This window comes from Dermacentor silvarum, chromosome 1 (genome assembly GCF_013339745.2).
Source record: "Dermacentor silvarum isolate Dsil-2018 chromosome 1, BIME_Dsil_1.4, whole genome shotgun sequence".
Lineage (NCBI taxonomy): Eukaryota > Metazoa > Arthropoda > Arachnida > Ixodida > Ixodidae > Dermacentor > Dermacentor silvarum.
In genome coordinates this window covers 225,180,597-225,200,161 of record NC_051154.1, presented here as the reverse complement: position 1 = coordinate 225,200,161, position 19,565 = coordinate 225,180,597, and the positions used below count along the sequence as shown (strand labels likewise).

The window sequence follows — 19,565 nt, the reverse complement described above, 5'->3', positions numbered from 1 at the left end:
CTAGGAGGCTCAAACCAATTCAGTGGTGTTGAGGATCGCTTTCCTACTCTGCGGTATTTTTTTCGTTTTGCGAAGTCAACTATTTCATATAAAGTAATTGCCTAACTTTTTAAATATTGGCTTCACCAAGAAAGTGCCAATACGAAAGTTGTAGATCACATTTAAAAATGGCCAACTGAAGTGTCTGCAACTTAGTACCATTGATGGAGCATCTTGTAATTGTCTTTAAAGAAAGCCCGCGAAATACAAAAACAATACCGCAGATAATAACCTAGTCAGCAAATACCGTAGACTAGGACACACGATCGTCAACACCACTGAGTTGGTTTGAGCCTCCTAGCACACTCCTTCGTTTCTAAAACATTGGCTTTTAGCTGGGACACCCTGATATATTGGGAGGCCACCTAGCCACAACGACCTTCTGCCCGCCATCTCGTCGGCTGGTAGCAAAGTTTTGTCACGGCCATACGATGCAGCTAGCGGCACTTCGTCAGTATCCAACGGCGAAAGTTGCTGTTCGTTGCAGAGTCTACCAAAAACTTAGTACCGGCCATACTTCATATTTAAAGTTGTGAACTCGCCTTGCCAACTAAAGCGAGAGATAGGCGATCAATTGAATAAGAAAAAAATAGTTTATGGTGCGCGTCATTATTGAAAAATTGATACAGTGTCCGAAACTTCGGTCACCGTTTACATTGGTCATACAGGAGAGGAGTGCAAGGTCTGGCTCGGCACAATGCTCGTGGTAAAATCCAGGTTCAACAGTAAAGGCTCGACTCGGTCCACCGTGAAGCTAAAACAGCTGCTGGTTCATGCACACCATGTCGCTTTTTATCATGCGGAGAAACGGCGCTTGAGGACTATAAAAAGCCCGAGCAACCCTATCTGCACACATTTCTCATATTTTGTTGAAATGTAGCAGGATGTAGCAGAGTTCACCCCTTGGCGCAGTTCATCGCAACTGGTGTAGCGGTAGCGTCACGATCTGTAGTCACGCTGCATGCGCAAATGCAGCGCTAGCAGTCTGTTTTAATGGACAGAAACTATTCAGAGACATTGAGCATCTCTCATGTGCGGCACTCACTATGACATGAAGCCCTTTCTCAAACGGCCGAGGTGTAACCATAGTTTGACTGCGTGCGACACTCATGACTACTTATTTCGCACACAGTGGGAATGGGCCTGGACTACCCAGACTACCTTGTGATAGGCGGCGGCAACTCGAGAGCAATAGAGCAATACTTTGAGAATAGACGGAGCACCATTGCTTGGCCACCTCTCCTATTCTACCTCTGTGGTCGCTGCCATGTAAACTGACAAGAGACTAACTTTAGATGCCAGCTCCTGACAAAGCGGCCTAAGCATGGCTGCCAGCAGAGTGGCTGGCACCAAGCCGTTGTGGGCAGCTCGTAAGTCAATATGTTCGCACTCGACCAGGCTAAATTGACGGTTGTACAGTCCAAAAACCTGTGGTACTGAAATTCTCACGACAACAAAATTCTACCTTGTGATGGTGGCCACAGCGTGGGCTGCCATGTCTCCGGCCACGATTAAGCGATTGTCCAAAAATAAGCATCCCTTACTTCCAAGAACACTGGTTTTGGTACCAGCCAACACTGAACGGGCATTGTGTGCATTTACGGCGTTGATGGATGTACATTTGCGTAATTGCTGTGTACAGACACAGCGTGAAACACTGTTTCTCTGTGTCCGATGCAGAGTTATGCGAAATCTCACGAAAGTGATCGTATCTCCGAAAGCAACAGAATACTGCTGTATTGCAGTGCTGCAATCGCTGACCGACACATGGGGCACACCACTTTCTGCTGTTGACAATGGGGTTGGAACGTTGTTGCTCTGTGTCCGATGCAGAGTTATGCGAAATCTCATCAAAGTGATCCTATCTCCGAAAGCAACAGAATACTGCTGCATGGCAGTGCTGCAATCGCTGACCGACACATGAGGCACACTACTTTCTGCTGTTGACAATAGGGCACTGAATAGCCCCAAGCAAGACTTGCCAAAGTAAGCTAAGGAAATTGGCAGTAAACATTAGTGATTCAATGCATTCCCCTCCCTGTCTGTGCCGTCTCATTTTGCAGAGGCAAAATTCTCGCGGAAGCTAACTTTGTTTTCCCCACCGATGCCTAGTTGTGCAGTTCAACCGTATTTGCATATATGATATACTGATGTACAACTGGCAGAGGTACAAGACTGTCAAATTAGGTGTTAAATGCCAATTTCGAAATTTTCAAAAATAATTTTCTGCAATCATATGTCATCTGTTACAGAGAGATACCACTCTACTGTATTTTCCATGTTAAACACTGAAAGTACTATTTCATAAAACTTCAATTGTGAACTTTCATCAAACTCCAAGTACGTACAACTGTTACATCAAGCTTCCATCCGACGATGTTCCACAGTCCACAAAATACGACATCCGAAACGAATGTGTAAAGATAGAATGGCACATTTCTCCATCGTGACTAGAGAACTTTGCATCTCAAAAGCTGCACACACCTTGCATTTGCTAGGCTCAACAGTGTCGTTTGGTGCCTTTGAAGCAACTGGTGCCAGCATGGGAGCATTTGAACTGCCTGGTTCCTGCGCAAAGAAGGCATCAAGCTGCTGACTTATAGAAGCACACAATATTCAAACGGTGAAAGGTGCTATTAACTCCTATGCAGTTTTGTCACCATCAATGTTCAAAATCATACGCTGATCAGTAGCAGTAATCCTATAATGAGAAACAAAAACAGAATGGCTGCACTACCTGTGACTTGGTTTGCGACTCGAACTTGTCCAGAGCTGCGTTTTCTGCTTTGAAGTTTTTGTTTTCAAATATGACAGTGCCCATAGGCTTGCCGGAGTCCACGCCCACAGCCTAAAAGCAAAACAAAGACGCACTTGTCTACCAATGGACTTTAAAAAAAAATGAACATGTAGCACTTTCTTTAAGCAGCTCTGCAGACTTGTATAATCTAACTGTTCACAAGGCAGAGCCAGGTGATTCTTGTGATGAAAGGTTTAGGCGAGTGCTTTTAGCTAATAAATATGAACATAACATAACACGCTGAACAGAAAGTCAGAAACCTTCAAGTTTTACTAGTAATACAATTGACCAGTCTACTCTTACTGCCCTCCTGACACTATACTCAGTTTCACACATCAGGTGCAACGCTGCGGAAGCTATGCTAGAAGTACGGTCACCAAAATTTATCATTCCACGCGCTCAGTTTATGCTTCGCTGTGCGTGAACAGCACGTGAGGCTGCCGTGTCGGGTTGCAAATAAAACAACCAAAGGCAAATTGATCTAAAACAACGTGTTAGCAGCCGCAAGAGTACATGGTTTGCTTGTTTCTACTGGTAAATTGCGTTTTTTTTTCATTCAGAATTGAGCTTATCTGAAGAACATGCGACCGCAGCCACTGCAAAAAGTATCTCTAGCCTCCACAGTGTTGCACCTGATGTATGAAACGGAGGAGTATAGTTGTGCTCCGCTCCAGCACCAGTAGAATAGAAACAGCCGGTTACTAAAACACAAGGGAGGGGGGGGGCTGTGATAGCGTGTAGAGAATAGTTAGGCTTGTTACACATGCTGTGATGTTTTGAAAGCTCTAACAACTGGCACCATGCCAGTGACCCAACTGAGAAGTTTATTTCATGTTTTAATGCAAATGCACACTCTTGCTTACAGCTCATATGTAGGGTCCTTCGTTTTCAGGTTTTAGGTTTTTGTTAAATTAGGGGGGTACATATTGTTGTTATTTTTAAAGAGTAGAATTGGCGAGATATCCAGGGGCTTTGTTGTCTGGCCGCCCAAAGTTCTCATATTTTCCTGTCAGGTTTACGAAAGAGTAACACAAGCAATGGTCACCTTTAAGAAGCAAATGTGCTATTCAAACAACCAAACTTCACAGGAACATGTAACGGTAAAGAGCTGCTAGCAAATCGCACAGCGAACTCATCTCTACAAATCTTTCTTGTCAGGCATTACATGTACATTTAAAAGAAACCACATTCCCAAAAACAATAGTTTTTTGGCGATTCCTTTTTTACTTTGCTCTCTGCAATTTTTTAACAAACGAAAAAAAGAACAAAGTTGTTCACACAGGCAAACTTCGAGGTGTAATGCTTGGGGAACATTTGCATTGGGCACATTTCTGTGCACATCCAGTGAGGGGGGAACCTGTTGAGCATTTATTATAGGTTTGCAATATACAGTAGAACCCTGCAGTTACATCGTTTTCGGCCGGTCCCGACATAGCTCCCATAGGACCAAATGAATTAGTAACCCCGCTGTTTCGCAACTGTGGGGCGGTTGCGCACTGCCACCCAGCGCCGGCCCCAGCAGCCATGCTGAATTTTCATGTTGCTTGGCTTGAAGGCTTGAGGATGGGATCGGCCGCCAAAAGTGCGGGGGGGGGGGGGGGGGGGTGACACCTATGACTTATTTTCGGTTTCTGCCAGCAAAAGCACTGCCTTTGATATCCGTATTTACTATCTACTATCTAAAGATGGTGAAGAAATTGGTTTTGGCAGCTATGCGTATAAATTCCAAGGGCGATAACGCCGCCGCCGCCGCCGCCGCCGCCGCGCGCCGTATGCTGCATGTGTGAGCGAAAGTATGCGAGGGTCTGCTGACGACTCCATGACTCCATCTTAATTACGGCTCAAGCAGAAGCACTCTTCCGTCGCTCGCGAGACACGAGGGGGATGGGGGGTTTACTCCGGCGGCGGCCGCCATATCTTGAAAGCAATCTGCGATGTGGAAAAAGTGTGCGCCTGCGCGGCGTTATACGCCTTCTACTGAGTATTGCGCCACCGCGTGCGGGCCGTATCTTGAATGGGATCTGCATTGGGGGCAGAGTCTAGGCAGTGTAGGTGCGTCAGCGGCTCGTATCTTTGTGCTTGCAGTGTTCTAGGCACTCAGTTCGCGTTAAAGCGATAGACAGCAAGAAGGTCACATCGCTCGCTGCTGCTGCGGCGCTTCTTTACGCCAGTGTTTTGATAGCGAGTGTCCGCGCTCATCGAGTGAGTTGTGTTCAAGTTTGCCTGTGCGCGCCGACAAAATGCTTGTTAATATAATTAATAAGCGAATGTTTGTTTAACAAGTTCATACGCATACGGTCAATAAAACTACTATCCTTACTTTGTATAGCTGCATACTAATTTGCTATCGCAAACGATGCTTCTGCTTTCGGGCGAAACTGCAACTTTTATTTTTAATGCAAGAATTCAAATATTGCGTGCAGTTCAGCACTATAATTTTTCAATTTTTCGTGTCCCTCGGCTCTTAAGGTTTTTTGTTTTTTTTTTTACGGCCCCGTATAAAACTTATCAACGGGGTTCTCCAGTATACACTTGGTACAAAAAAATTGAATATGAACTACTCATGGTGAAATTTGTAGCACGCACAACAGACAAGGACACAGTAAAGGTAGACACACGAGCGCTTCACACGAGGACCTTCAGCGAGTCCTTGTCTATTGTGCGCGTTACAAATTTCACCATGAATACCTACGACACACAACTATCAGTTGTGTTACAACTACACTGAACAACCAGCCTTCTTTGAATGCAACGTAAATGTCGCCAACTTTCGTCCGCAACGCAAAACGTCAGGGTTGCATTAATATGCTTCCTGGTGCATTACCACCGTTTACATAGTCATATTCATGTAAATGCAGCTACTAAAAAAAGCTGGCTTTCATTTATTTAACGCTAGCTGGTGCTAAACATAATCGTATATGCTGGTTCTGGCTTTAGTGCCAAGTGAAAACGAGGCATGTGCTGTATTCCTATATTATTTACTTGGCTATTTGCTCTCCAAAGGTGGGCAGTGTTTATTAGTTTTGCAACAGGTACATTTACTATGATTTACAAAAGGCCAAACGCCAGGAAAAAGCTAGGCAACCCGGTTTCCATTATATTGGCTCACGGTGCAAGAAGCGGGACATATTGGGTTTTACCCAAAGACGAGGGACCCTACTCGCACGTAACATCTGCTCCTGCACTTGCAGCTAGTCAGATGCAGTTTCTTCAACTTCTAGCAAGACAACTTCGTCGCAGCTGCCGCAGAGTACAGATTTTCACAACCACAACCGCAGACGATTTGTAACAGACAAAATGTAATAACAGACAGCAGGAAACTAGAGCAAACACCCACACAGACGCTCTTTTTATTGAGTGCAGAGCCCATGATATAATAATCTATAGCCAAGGCTGACAAATTTTCCTGATCTTATGGTGGTAGAGTTTAAATAAGGCCAAATTGTGCATACAGCTGTACATAAGTAGTAGGGATAGGAATGAAAGCCACATTCACAGCAGCTTGACTAGCCTTATCCATGAGGTTCTCAGCAATAATTCCAACGATTGCACCCACAAGTTCTGTAGACAGGTCAGCCAATGCAGGCAGCCATCTATTTTGCATACACAAACTAATGGCAGCCCCACCATTTCATTTCATTTAAAACAATTTTTGTAAAATTGTCTCGAGAAACACAGCAAAAGGCTTGAAGGTTGCTCGACTTGGCTATGCCACCCTGAAAGCTACCAGCACATTCTCAACACAAGTAGTTTACAAAAACTTGAAAATACAAGTATGTTTAATAGACTATGCAAATGGTACAAACATAAGTAACCGGCATTAGTAGATTTGTGACACCATTAGAAATCAATAAGACAAAGCAAAGAATGAGTAACACCTTTTCGCTTCACACTTTTGTTAAGTAGTACCCCGGCAGAGTGCACAGGTATGAGGCAGCCAATAAGCACTGTACAGTCATGACGCACACACAGACAATACTGGCAGGGTTGAGATGCAAAAGAAGCATGAAGAGGCACATAGCAACAGAAGCATTAGGAGACCTGGCATTATCCTGACCTAGCAACCTAATAAAATGCTGGGCAGCAACCAGTTTCTAGATGTCAGGTGAGGACAAAACTCGCAGAAATGGGCTCCCCAAAAGCCATTTAACTTGGGGACATCTATCGGAACGATATTGAAACGCAGTGACATACGACAAACTCCTCCTCGGAAGCAAACCTTTGCAAAAGAGGAAGTTCTGCACATTTTGCCAGCTGGAAGGGACCACCATAAAAAAAAAAAAAAATGTGCACCCATTAAGCCAGTCTATTGCCTTATACCAAACTAACGAATGATCACATTTCTGAGCTACTCAAACAGCAAATGATGTAGGAGGTCGTTTTCTCATACAAAATGACAATTACAGCTGTTTTTGAGAAATTCCGAAGAGCTTGTAGGCCTACACAGGGGGGATTGGTAGAAGTCGCAGCTAGCTGAACAGATGTGAATCAGCATTTAGAGTGAATTGTCAAAACAGATTTCTAACAGGCAGGTACTCTCATTTACTTAAAATGAACATTGGAATGTGGTTAAGCCCAGCTTTTATTTTTTGTGTTTGCACTCTGTTAGAGGTTTACATTTTAGATGCAGTGGTTTTATCAGTGCAAGAAACAAAATCAGCAAAAAACCTTAATTCGTTATACCATACTGCCTAAGCACCCCAGACTTGATCTCAGTGAAGGACACCTCATTGTTTAAAATTCTTTTTTCAGAAAAAGGATAAGAGGGCTAATAATAACCACTACGGTATACTACTAAAGGGCATACACTCATTTGTGTCAGCCACTTGGCTCTAAGTGATACAAAGTAACCAGCACTTGCCACTAGGAAGGATACTGAATACTCCAAACTGCTCCAAGTTAATACAAATTACTATGATTGGCCACCAGTCTCATATTACTAATCTTGAGCACCAATTCCACAGTGCTGTGGTAGCATGCTATGTCACAAAAGTTTGGTTGTTACGTGTTGTCATAACTGATGCACAGGTGTTTCGGTCTTAGAAAACATGACAGAACTGTGTAATAATAGCACTGGGAACGAAAAAATGTGAATGGGCGACTATGTATTCTCAACTTACAGTGGAAAAATGGTTAGATGGTGCTCACGACTTCCTGCCACATACTCCCATACTCCACGCGAGACATTAGCAGCCCTGGATAAATATGGTAGAAGCTTGCTTATGTTGTGCTGTATTTTGAGTCCCCCCTATAGTCAATGTCCATGTAGAAAAAAAAAAAGTATGAAAGCAAACACCTCCTTATGCACGGGCATATTTAGTCAAAGATATAACAAAGCTCTGTTACTGCAGCTACATATAGAGAATGGCAATGCATGGGAGTGCAAGTATTGTAGCTTGATAGTACCACAATTAAAGGCACAATCAACTTTACCTACAAAAATTCAAAATTCCGAGACGTCAAATTGAAGGTAAAGCACTCAAACAGCAGCCGAGGAGCATGAAACAGCTACACTTACTATTTTTCTTAACGTCAGTCTTGCATACTCGCGGCATGTATGACATGCTTGCTCTTGGGCATCTTTTGTCTTTTGCATGCTACTTTATTCCAATAATGTGTGGGAATTATGAAGGTTCATATTTTTTGCCACGCTCCTACACGCGCTACAGAAGCAAGGAGAGCAGACGCCTTTTCTTGCGGTGGCACGACCCACTTGGAAACCGGTTACAAACGAGAACCCGAGTTACAAATGTAACCTAAAATTGGGCAGAATTGGACATTCTTTAAAGGCACGAATTATGAACTATTTATAAATGTGTCAAAATTACACAACTTTTATTCAGGGCACTCAACACTCCACTGTGAGAAACACAAGTTGGTAGGATGGTGCTTTCTCAATCTTCTGATGGGTCATATTAGTGAGTAAATAATTATCACTTTATGAAGTAAGCAATTCTCTGTTCCTGCATAAAAAATTCAATCATGTGCCTGAAGCACATGCACAATTTCTTTATTGTCTCCATGCATCACCATGCATCTCCATGCATTACAAGCATGTTGCTGCACAAACGCGGCACATCAAACGTCCTGTCACACCTGATAGTACCTCACATCAGTAGAGTGGTTGTGTGTAGCAATAAAGAGCACATTACAAGTGAAATTTTGCCTGGTGCAAAATATAGCGAAAAACAATGAAAAACGTGAACCCACTACATACAATGACATACTGAGATCGAGCAACAACACCCAGCCGTCAATCTTCCCACTAATTTTGATAAAACATTTTGCACACGTTATTCAAACTTGCAGCACAATCGGAAGTGTTTCAAGATGTATGCGACACATTTTAAATATAACTTCATCAATGCTGTTGGTGCACTAATACTGTCATACACAATTGTGTACACAGCGCTTTGAGGGGATAACTGGCGATATATGAAAGACCAAAATTTGTTGCTGCTGTATTTCTTCAAACTGCGCAAATAAGAGCTTGCTTAAACAAAGGAAAAAATTTTGCAGTGGCGAGAACATGACTACTACTTGTCCCAAGAAAATGTTGAAGCCTGCAGGTCTTGTCACTAAAATATGTGCCGCTGCTCACGATCAACATGTTTGTCAATACCACTGCTGAGCAGGTAGAAAAATAAATGTAAACTTAAAAGAACAGACTAATATCTGGATTAGTATACAGTTTCTGCAGACGTTTTTGTAAGGTCAACAATATTCTTGAGCTGCCAGTTAAAAGGTCAAGGACAAAGTGAGAGATGTCAATGTATGCCGTTGCATGCCCCAACGTACTGAAACTGCAATTGCCTCCTGTAAACACAGGCATTTAATCTTTGTGAGAAAGAGTAATAACGATTTAGAATAGGGGACTAAAATTACAGGATCACAAAAAACTTTCTAGCGTATGCTGGATTTAGGGCACAGGAAGCAAGTCTACCAGAATAAAATTTTCGTGCTCGTGGTTTGCATTTTGCCAGTGAAGCGCTACTAATGCTACAAAACAAAGCTAGAATAACAAATAAAATATGACCAAAGAAGTGCTGTCACCTTACGCACTAATAATTTTGAGAATTCATACTCAGCCAGGATAATTTACAGATAATGACTGACGTACTCTATCCGAAACTTCCCTCTTAAGGTCTATGAGCACTCAAATCAACCAGAATCAACAAATCTTCAAAATAGTAGGAATTTGAGTTCAATCTGCCATTTATTTAAAATTAGATAAAACGATTACCTACACAATATCTTCAACATGAGGAGCTACTCAGAATTGATGTCAGCAGAGCCTAAAGCCACTACTTCGATTCGTGTTGCCATTTTTGACGCAAAGTTTTTGGGTCAAGATAAGGGAGGCACACTATTCAAAATAGTGTGCAGAAAGCTAATCTCAAACACTGTTCATCTCACGAACGTGCACTGGTGACACTAAAAACCTTGAAATGGCACATTATGGCCTTTTCTAAATTCTTTTACGGGTCATGTTATCCCATGCAACGAGCTACTCAAGGACCATGCCCTGACATGCACTATTCCTAGACAAATGATGCACCACTTCAGCTAATGCAGAAATGTGCATTTGTGCATTTCCATGTGTGAAATCTGTGCATTTCCTAACACCTTTAAGGTAGGTCACCACCTTCGAAAACCGATTTTTTGAAAAAAAAAAAAGATTTTTTGAAATTAATATTTTTAGATTCCCTGTCTATTCAAGAATATTTAGCAAAAAGAATTATTTTGATAGCTCAAGCGGTTCAAAAGTCCTGGCGATTTTTCCAAACCCTCCTAGATGCGTCCGAACAGGAAACTGAAGGTTTCCGATACCACTGTGTCTGCTACCTCGTCATGTCTCTCAGAATGCATATTACGTCATTTTAGTATGCTTTAATTCATTCTTAAGCTTTCGTAAGCCTTTGGAGGCAAGTCATTCTCCGAGTTCATTAAAAAAATTCCACTAGAGGGCTACGGGGCGATACAGCACACTCGGTGTACTTTGCGCGCGTTCGCGTGGCGTTTGCGTCTGTGTCGCGTGTGCTTTTTCGCACACTTTTTGAACATCGTGAATTTAGCGCTATCCACTCAAGAAGAAAGTCTGTGTACTCTATGAAATATGAAAAACCCGGCCACTACACGACGATGGCGTGCCTGACCAGTGACTGCTGCCGTGTGAGGAAGGCTGCGCGCAACTCAGGTGGAGACGCAAAGCAGGCAAAAGCAGAATTAATGTAAACGAGCAGTAACTTTTTATACTATGGCCAATTGCGTAAAAAAAACCCTGCCGGATATCATCTTAGTTTTTTTTATGATAACGCACCTCAGCTTTGAGATACGGTGATGATGGTGCTTAGATGCACAGGCTGTTGCCCTCACTACATACCTGCCAAGTCGCATTTGAATCGCATCGACCATTTTTCATTTATGACTGTTGGCGCGACATGCATATTTCGGCACATTTTGATTTTTATAAAAAAAAAGAATTTTAATTTTCTGCAATTTTCTGATTTTAAACATTCAAAATAACTCAGCTTTACACAACAAAAGTGCAGTTGTAACTTTCGGACCGTAACAAAATTTTTCTCGAAGGTGGTGACCTACCTTAAGGAAGACTGCTCAATACTACTGATTAAGTTGATATAGGCAAATGCAAGAAGCTTGCTGTATGAAGCTGCAACAATGTGGCATCACACCCACTAGCAGCAAAAGACCTGTGAATAATAAGTCTAGAAAGCTTTTTGACTCGCCGATTAACAACAATGTTTGCGTTCCCCCCACCCCCCTCCCCCCCTTGACAGACGATGGAAAGACGTTAAGCGACAACCATGCTACAGCTTTAAAGGGGCTCTGAAACGCTTTTTGAACATAGTAAGAAAACCTGGCCGATCTGTCGTAGAGGCTGCTGTGAACACGTGAGCTAAATATTACTACATTGCACACAGCCGGGAGCACAGCAAAAAACGCTTGCCCTCGCTTTTGAAATGCCGTCCCATCAAAAGCAGCTGGCCGACCAATGCTATTGGCTAGTTTGTGTTAAATGTATGTTAAATAAGTAAAAAAAAAAAGTGTCGGCGATCACAAAAATACAGAAAAATAATTTCATCTGGCTGCGTCAACTGCACGCTGCTGCCCGAGACGGCAGCAGCGTGCTGCGTAGCGTAGTCTACTGCTGCTACCACAGGGTGCCGCGATGAGCTCTTTTCTGTCACGACAATCAACTTCTGACCGGGGCTTTGCTCTCTTGGCTTCTCTGCTGTGTAGCTTTCAGTGCACTAGTGGAGACGAAAAGAGAAAGTCTGGTATCGGTGTTGTAACCACAGTTACAGTTGAAGGATTCGAAAAATATTTGCTGCACGAGATTCACGACGCGACTTCCTTTAAGTAAAGCCATTCTATGATTAGTTAAAGAATTTCAGGGCCCCTTTAAAACAGCAGTGGGACACTCGCACATGCATGCACGCAAGCACACCACACGCCCAGTAAAGAAAGATTTTGTACATACCTTAATGTAAGCATGGTCACGCGTCTGTTATAATAAATAAAATGAAAAAATAAATCAGTAAATACACTGTCTTACATAAGCAATAGAATAATTACCTAAAATTTTTGAGCATGAAAAAAAAAAGCAAATGCCTCTCATGGATATCAATACATATGATATTCAGAAGACTGGGAGCGCAAATATTGTACAGTTTTGTTCTCTGCAACATTCACTGCTTTATCTCCATCACTGTGCTTTTCTCACAAAGATGGGCAAACTAATGTGCTTAACTTTACGCATCAGCACACATCTTCCACATGCTATACAAGATAGTGTCTTGTTAAAATAGGCACAGGTTCAGAGTCAAAACTGGCCATCAGATGAGTATATTGGGGGAAAAAACAACACAAAAGTGCTATCAAGGTCTGTTCACTGCACTGTGCAAGAGTTTGAATGAAGCGTCATGAAGAGTCAGGCATAAATGTACTTGTAAACATTGGTTGCCAGAAAATTAAATTTATGTACAGCTACAATTGACTATCCCAATGGCAAAAGCCTCGCGTGGTAGCAGATAGTGTGCTTGCCCTAATGTGAACTCTTGCTGGCTCGCAAAATTAGAATGCTGCTCTGGAAACTACAGCAGAAAATGCAAAACCTTATCAGTTAACTAAGAATTTGATTATCTGTATTGCTTGATGGGGCCCCTTTACCTTTATTTGTAACCGTATTATTTCAAACACTACAATATTGGTTACTGTGCTGGACTAAAAAGCAGTTGACGATAAAAAAATTGCAGTTTTTTATCGTCAACTAACAATAAAGTCGACGAAGAGCGGTTTGCTATAGATTGACAATAAAACATTCGGATTGTACAAATGCGAGTGTACGCGGGTTCGATTCCACGTGATGTGCAATACGGTGTTAAATCTTGATGAGTGTGTAATTTGACCTCATGAATGTGTTTCTAATTAGGCTATTCCAAAAGCACAAAAACTGCCTACCAAACAAAACTCAGCATACAGAAAATTCGATGAACCACTGAGGCTTCACAAGTGCAATATTCATGAGACAGAAAATGTACAAAATTTCCCTTTTTAAACCTTTTTACTTTTACAAAATAAAATAGACAAAATTATTTTTTAAATTAGCTATGAAGTTCCATTCTTACAGGAGCGGTACCACAGGCAAATTAAGCAATTCTTAAGCTAAAAGATTACAATTACAGTGATGCGACTGGAACCATACTATTTCAAGCACCTCAACATGCAGCTATAAGCTCACTTTGGAACAGCAAGTTCACCTTTTAGAGCAGGTAACACCTGCACCTTCACCTTGCTTCCATTACCTCTGCAACAATAGTCAGCATAGTCGCTACCAACTAGTTCAGGTCTTGCTTTACCGGAAGCTTTCCAACATTCAATGTTTTTTTTTTTTTTTTAATATCTGAATTCTGTTTTATATAGCAGAGATAACCTTATCACGCTTCTGCACTAAGAAGTGGTGGTTATGTCTGCGTGTGCACGAACAAACAATAGTCAGGCACCCTAATGTTTTGAAGATTGTGCCATTTTGTTTGATTTCACTGTTTCGTATTGTAAATCAGATTTTCCCAAAATGAAGAACAGAAAGTAATCCACTGCTCGACCAAACAAAAACAAGGGTATTACAGATAGTATCAGTCTACACTACATTTATAGGAGCTCTAAGCAACTGTACGATACAGACGACCGGGCCTTACTACTGAGCTGTGAGGGTATAGGCCAAACCATGCTTATAGCCAAACAGTATGTAAAGGAACGACTTGTTAAGGCAGCGCATTTCTGCAAAGTAGCGAATTGCTGTTATTGTAGGTAATTTCATTCGAACCTAAATAACTATGGAATGATTTTTCGTTAATGTTTTACGTTCATGCTGCTTCCTATAAACTTTTGAGGACTGCCTTCAGACGCGAGTTATTTTGACAAAGGGCCTACAATGTGGCTACGTTGAACTGCTAATCATGCAGGCATGATTAACAGTTTAAAATTATCATAAAAGGTGAGCGAGGCAGTATTCTCAAAGGCCCAGGAGAGTTGTTTAATATCCAATTAAGAAAGCATCACAACAGGATTTCCTGCAGCTTCTATCTACGAGCAAGTCTGACCATACTGGTTGATTTCTGCCACGCTACTGGCAAGCAGCAGCTTCTCTGAACATTCAGCTACATTTTTTTTTTTCATCTTATATTCTGGGTCAACTTCTGAGCCTCTGGTTCCTTAATGAAATTTATCCAGGTTTATAGATACACAATTAACCAGACTTGGAGTAAAAAATTATGAGACTGATGACATCCCGGGAACCTATTCCAAACATTGTTATTACAGGCACAACAGACTGTACTGTCTGCACGTCACACGAGGGTAAAAATGAGTATGACAATTGAATGAGCAATTGTCAAACGAATGTGAGTGGACATATGTATGACAGAGTGCTGCAGAGTGAGAGTGCACCAGTATATGTTTCAAAAGTCCAACTGTTCAGGAAACTGCAACAACAGTATGCATTATAGGGAGTGCTCCGGAAGTTTGTCACTAAATTTACACCTATGTGCAGTTGAAGTGTTGTGCTTGGTATTAGATTGATGCGTCACTGGAAATAGTGCCGCTGATTACAGCCCAAACTGCTCTTACAATGCTAGATTGGTGCACGAGTCTCACCCCTTGCAGTTATTTCCAAGTAGTGCATGAACCACTAAATCGCCTTACTCCTGATATTCCTCAGGGTCACAAAAGCTAGCTCGCATGCCATAGTTGCCAATGCCATCAGTAACGATGGATGGATGTTTCTGTAATCACCATTGTCATAGTTGGTGAAGATATTCATCATGTGGCAGGCAACTTTCAGGCAGAGAGGATAGTGTGGTGGAGGACGTCAAATTAATTTTGATTACCTACGGTTCATTCACGTGCACATATATTTGGGTGAGCAAGTTTTCCTAAATGCAGGATGAACATTGTGTGTAAAGCTTACATCCGCTAATTTCTGCAATACAATGGTGATGGTGTGTGCCAAGAAAGTCCCTGTGATGTCGCACCATCTAATTTCAAGATGCTCTAGCAAAGCAAGAAAATTACATGGCTAGAAATTCAATAGAAAAGTAAGGCCAGCAAGTTAGAACAAATTCATATCATTCAGCAAACAGAGGAACTTTGTCAAAGTTTCTGTGTGCACTCAAATTATGTGAAGGACTAGACATTTGTCTAGAAACTACTGATGATGCAAAATTGACTTGACCGTTGCACAGTAGAACCTCACAGAATCTACTTTCTCGCTTCTATCACTGCAGAAGCTTGGTCGCAGTAAAGCTAACAATATATTCCACATGTTTGCCAATATATCCTAGTTACTGCACCCCATTCCTTCGGTCCTATAATTAACATGCTAGAAGGATATTGAGAAAAGACAACTGAACAGCAGTATTGAAGAAACTGACAAATGTCTACGAAAGGCACAAAAAACAACAGTCGCCGACCACTTTTTAGCGTGCGCAATTTAAATCGATGGCTTTTTATTGAGATAGCAATTATATGGACACTCCAAAGCAGATTTCTGCCGTCGGCGTCACCGTGAGGTTCCGTATGACGTCAATGGAGATGAAATCGTCGCCACGCGCCGCCGAACGCTGTATATTCGAGTGAAAGGGCGCGAGGGACGCGCGCTTTCACGGGGAGTGAACGCACGGTGGAGAACAAACGCACGTTCTGTGCCGTGCTCCCTTAAGGGCTGCAGAAGTAGGAGTCTCTTTCCTCCTTTACAATCACCATATATGTAGAGCAAACGCGCCTTCTTCCGACGCGCGAAAGGCCGTTGGGGGGGGGGGGGGGGGGGGAGGCAAGGGAGGCGACGTTTAGCTGTGGCACCAAGTGCCTATTTATATCAGAGGCTCCGGCAACAGTCACCAACGCCGCACGCATTTTGTTCGAACGCGGGCAAAACGCCAACGGCTTCGACAACAGTTCTGCGTGTTGCCGGTGCTGCTGCATGTCCAAGTTTATACAGCTAATAAAGCTACTATCATTACTCCGTATAGCTCTCTACAAATTTGCTATCGCAATTGATGCTTCGCCTTTCAGGTGAAACTGCGACAATTTTTTTAGCTCTTCTCCACTCTTTACAGCTTGTATGTTTCTGGCCACATAAGGGAGAAGTCAGCTTGGGTCACTACGTATGTGCTGGCTGCTGTCTTGCCAAACAGACAAGTGCCACAGGGTATGCGCCACTGGGTATATATGCCTGAACAGAGAACTTTGACACTGCACACCGCATTTACCCGATTCTAACATGCACCTAATTTTCGCAGGCTTAAAGGGGTTGAGACATATCAATATTTGAGTCTTTACCACGCCATACACCCTGCGCTGTATTACTATAAATGCTCACACTGCGATCAATGCGCAATGCTTTACCACATGGTATGGGCTTGCGCAAACACACCCCACCACACTGCAATGGGAGACAGCGCTGTTCAGCTCCGAAACGACGGACCAGCTCAACCTGGTCAACCGAGCGAGAAGGGCAGCTAAGGCCACTGGACTCCTGGACTGAGGGGACCACCCACTGCAGAGCGGAGAAGCTACCTTTGCTCGCGTGCTCTTTTGCCCCCCATAAAGTATTCTCTCTCTCTCTCAAATTTGTGGCTTGCACTTACGTTGTTTCAAATGTCTTATTGCTCCAGGAAGCATGATACATGCTCGAAGATTATTATATTCTCGGTAAATAATTTATTATCGCATTATTTTTGTGCACAATTTTGGTTTCGGTTTCTGGGCGCCCAGTTAGCGACGTCACTGTCTAGGAAGCTTGGTCATGTGGGCCCTCAAAGCTGCGACGCATGCACTGCTGCATCGTTTGCTCTTGCACACGCGTTCTGTACCAGCACAGGCAAACAAAACCATGCCGACAGTTGTCACGGCTAGCTGCGGCAGCTCCGATTCAGACTCTACATCTGCGTCTGATGCTGCTCACTGCACTCTAGACTCTCTAGGCTTGCCCGGTGCTCTGGGTCGCCGCTCATTGTATGCGACTAATGTGGTATGATGTCACTAAAACTTTCGTTACACTTCCAACCCAGTGACATCGGTGTCAATCACGCTAGCAATGGGCCTTGATCGCGAGCATTCAGGTACCCTTTGGAAGCGAATTAAAATATATTTTAAATGTTTTCTATGTCCAACACTTCATGTTGAGTGTCCTTGCATACAGAGGTAGCCTACAGCAGGCTTTCTATAGCCTCAAAATTTGGTGTCTCAACCCCTAGAAAATAGAATTCTTGAAAAACCCTGAAACAATTCTGACAACTCTTAATCAGTCATTAGGGTAGGTCCTGATCATTAAGTGACACATGTAGGCACTCCACATAAAACATGGAATGTTTATAAGGTTTTAAAAAATGTGCATTGCTACCAATAGCAGCAGTGCCGCTTCTCTGACTTTTCAGCAACCCCAATTGACGCGTTTCGCACAAATGACGTCAGTTGGGTGAGCTATCGGATTGGCTACCCAGGTTGCATCATCCATAATTTTTCCAACTTTATGGTGAACAAATGTTGTTCGTAATAGTTGGAATGTTGGTTAATAATGTTCCTGTAAAAAAAAATAGTAGAATAAAATAAAAAGTTATGAAAAGAGAATACACAACAATTTATCCCAACACTCAAGCATTTCTGGCACACAGCAAGTGTCCTACTTCTGTTAAAACATTCTCCGTGTTGACGCAAGCTGCACGATCAATGTTGGTTTCTTTTCGCGAGGACCATGAATTGCCCCTGTTCGTTGTGGGCTGCAAACGTAGCTATAGGCAACATGTGAAGCTGCTACATCGAGTCCCTCTAAGACAACAGGCGAGCAGAGTGGTTGCAGTGCATCGAGCTGTCGGTATCCGATCGGCACAAAAATTTATGCGTTTGTGGCCATCACTTCACACCGGGGGATTACTACCACAATAGGGAGTTTTAGCATGTCCGGTATTCCAGTAAACGCAGGTGGACTGGACGTTTTGCCCAGATGGGCGAAGGGGCAAACGTGAGTGGCCTACAGGTGTAGCCATGTGATGGCAAGGTACTCAATGAGACAAACCCAGAGCTAATATAGCAAGTAACTAAATGTATTCTACTTTGCTGCTGGTGTAAATTTTTGGCACCAGCAAAATCGTCAACACCTTTTTTTTAAGTTTAAAATGTTTACACTTGGTTACAGCACTATTACCTGTGGCAGGTTAAGCTCTCCGCCACCAGGTAGCTGCACTGTTCAGGCCACTCCCGTTTATGCTTAAGCCCCTTCATCACAGCAGTAGTAGAATGGAGGGTCTCAAGTTTATGCCTCCGCTAATCCGTCAAAACACCCAAGTCGCCTGCATTTACCGGATTACAGGACACACTCAGCACTGTGATAGAATACTTGCAATGCACGCTGCTTGGGTAGCTTTCGTTGGGAATTGACAGCCAGGCGGCTAGCCAAGAGGGTGGAGAAGCTTTGCACGCTGGCTCCAAGCCACCGGAAGTAGACACAATATCACATCATGACGCAGAACCAGTGAAGGCGGAGCTTAGCCCAAATCTCTTTGTGAAAGAGTTGAGAAAAAGCATGGCGAGGAAGGAGAGTAACGAAATCATACGAGACTCTTTGAATGTGAGACGCTTGTGGTGCGAATGTTTTACTGTAGCCGTACCCTATGCATCTACAAAATTTGTCTAAACTGCTTCAGGGGCCCTGAAACACTTTTCCAAGTAATCATAGAATGGCCTCTTAAAGTACAATGTCCCACGAATGTCATGGTGGAAAAAAAAATTTCCAATCCAACAATAGAGTTATCGTACCGATATAAGACTTTCTCCCACTTTTCGTCTACGCTAGCACAATGGAAGCTCCAAGCGGAGAAGCCAAAAGGGCAAAGCCCCAGCCAAAAGTAGAGTGTCACGGCTGCGAAAGGGCTCATCACATCACCCTGTGGTGGCCGCGGTAGATTACACTATGGAGCTACACACAGTGCAAAGATGAAATAATTTTCCCGTCTTTCGCGATTGCAGGCATATTTTTTATTTATTTAACTTAGAACTGGCAATTATGTATTACTGAGAATGTCCTCCGAATCATGAAATCAGCCAATAGCATTTGTTTCCATCAGCTTTCAATCACATTGCGGATGCAAGAGCAAGCATCTGTTCACTGCTTTTGACACAAGCAGTGATGCTACTGGCCCATGCCATTTCG

The 19,565-nt window shown here is 42.9% G+C and overlaps 1 protein-coding gene across 11 annotated transcripts in view; it reads right to left on the bottom strand.

Annotated features, from left to right (window-relative positions):
* LOC119436845 (protein PRRC2A) overlaps window positions 1–19,565 on the bottom strand; it is a 140,981-nt gene that overhangs the window by 26,498 nt on the left and 94,918 nt on the right. For 8 of the 11 annotated variants that reach the window (XM_049660012.1, XM_049660011.1, XM_049660016.1 and 5 more), the window contains exons 19-21: window positions 12,339–12,362; window positions 2,777–2,887; window positions 2,524–2,607 (exon numbers count right to left, since the gene is read on the bottom strand). In XM_049660012.1, the coding sequence (XP_049515969.1) occupies window positions 2,524–2,607; window positions 2,777–2,887; window positions 12,339–12,362 (219 nt within the window). The remainder of the gene's footprint in view (window positions 1–2,523; window positions 2,608–2,776; window positions 2,888–12,338; window positions 12,363–19,565) is intronic. The other 3 variants (XM_049660019.1, XM_049660018.1, XM_049660020.1) reach the window with 3 other exon arrangements.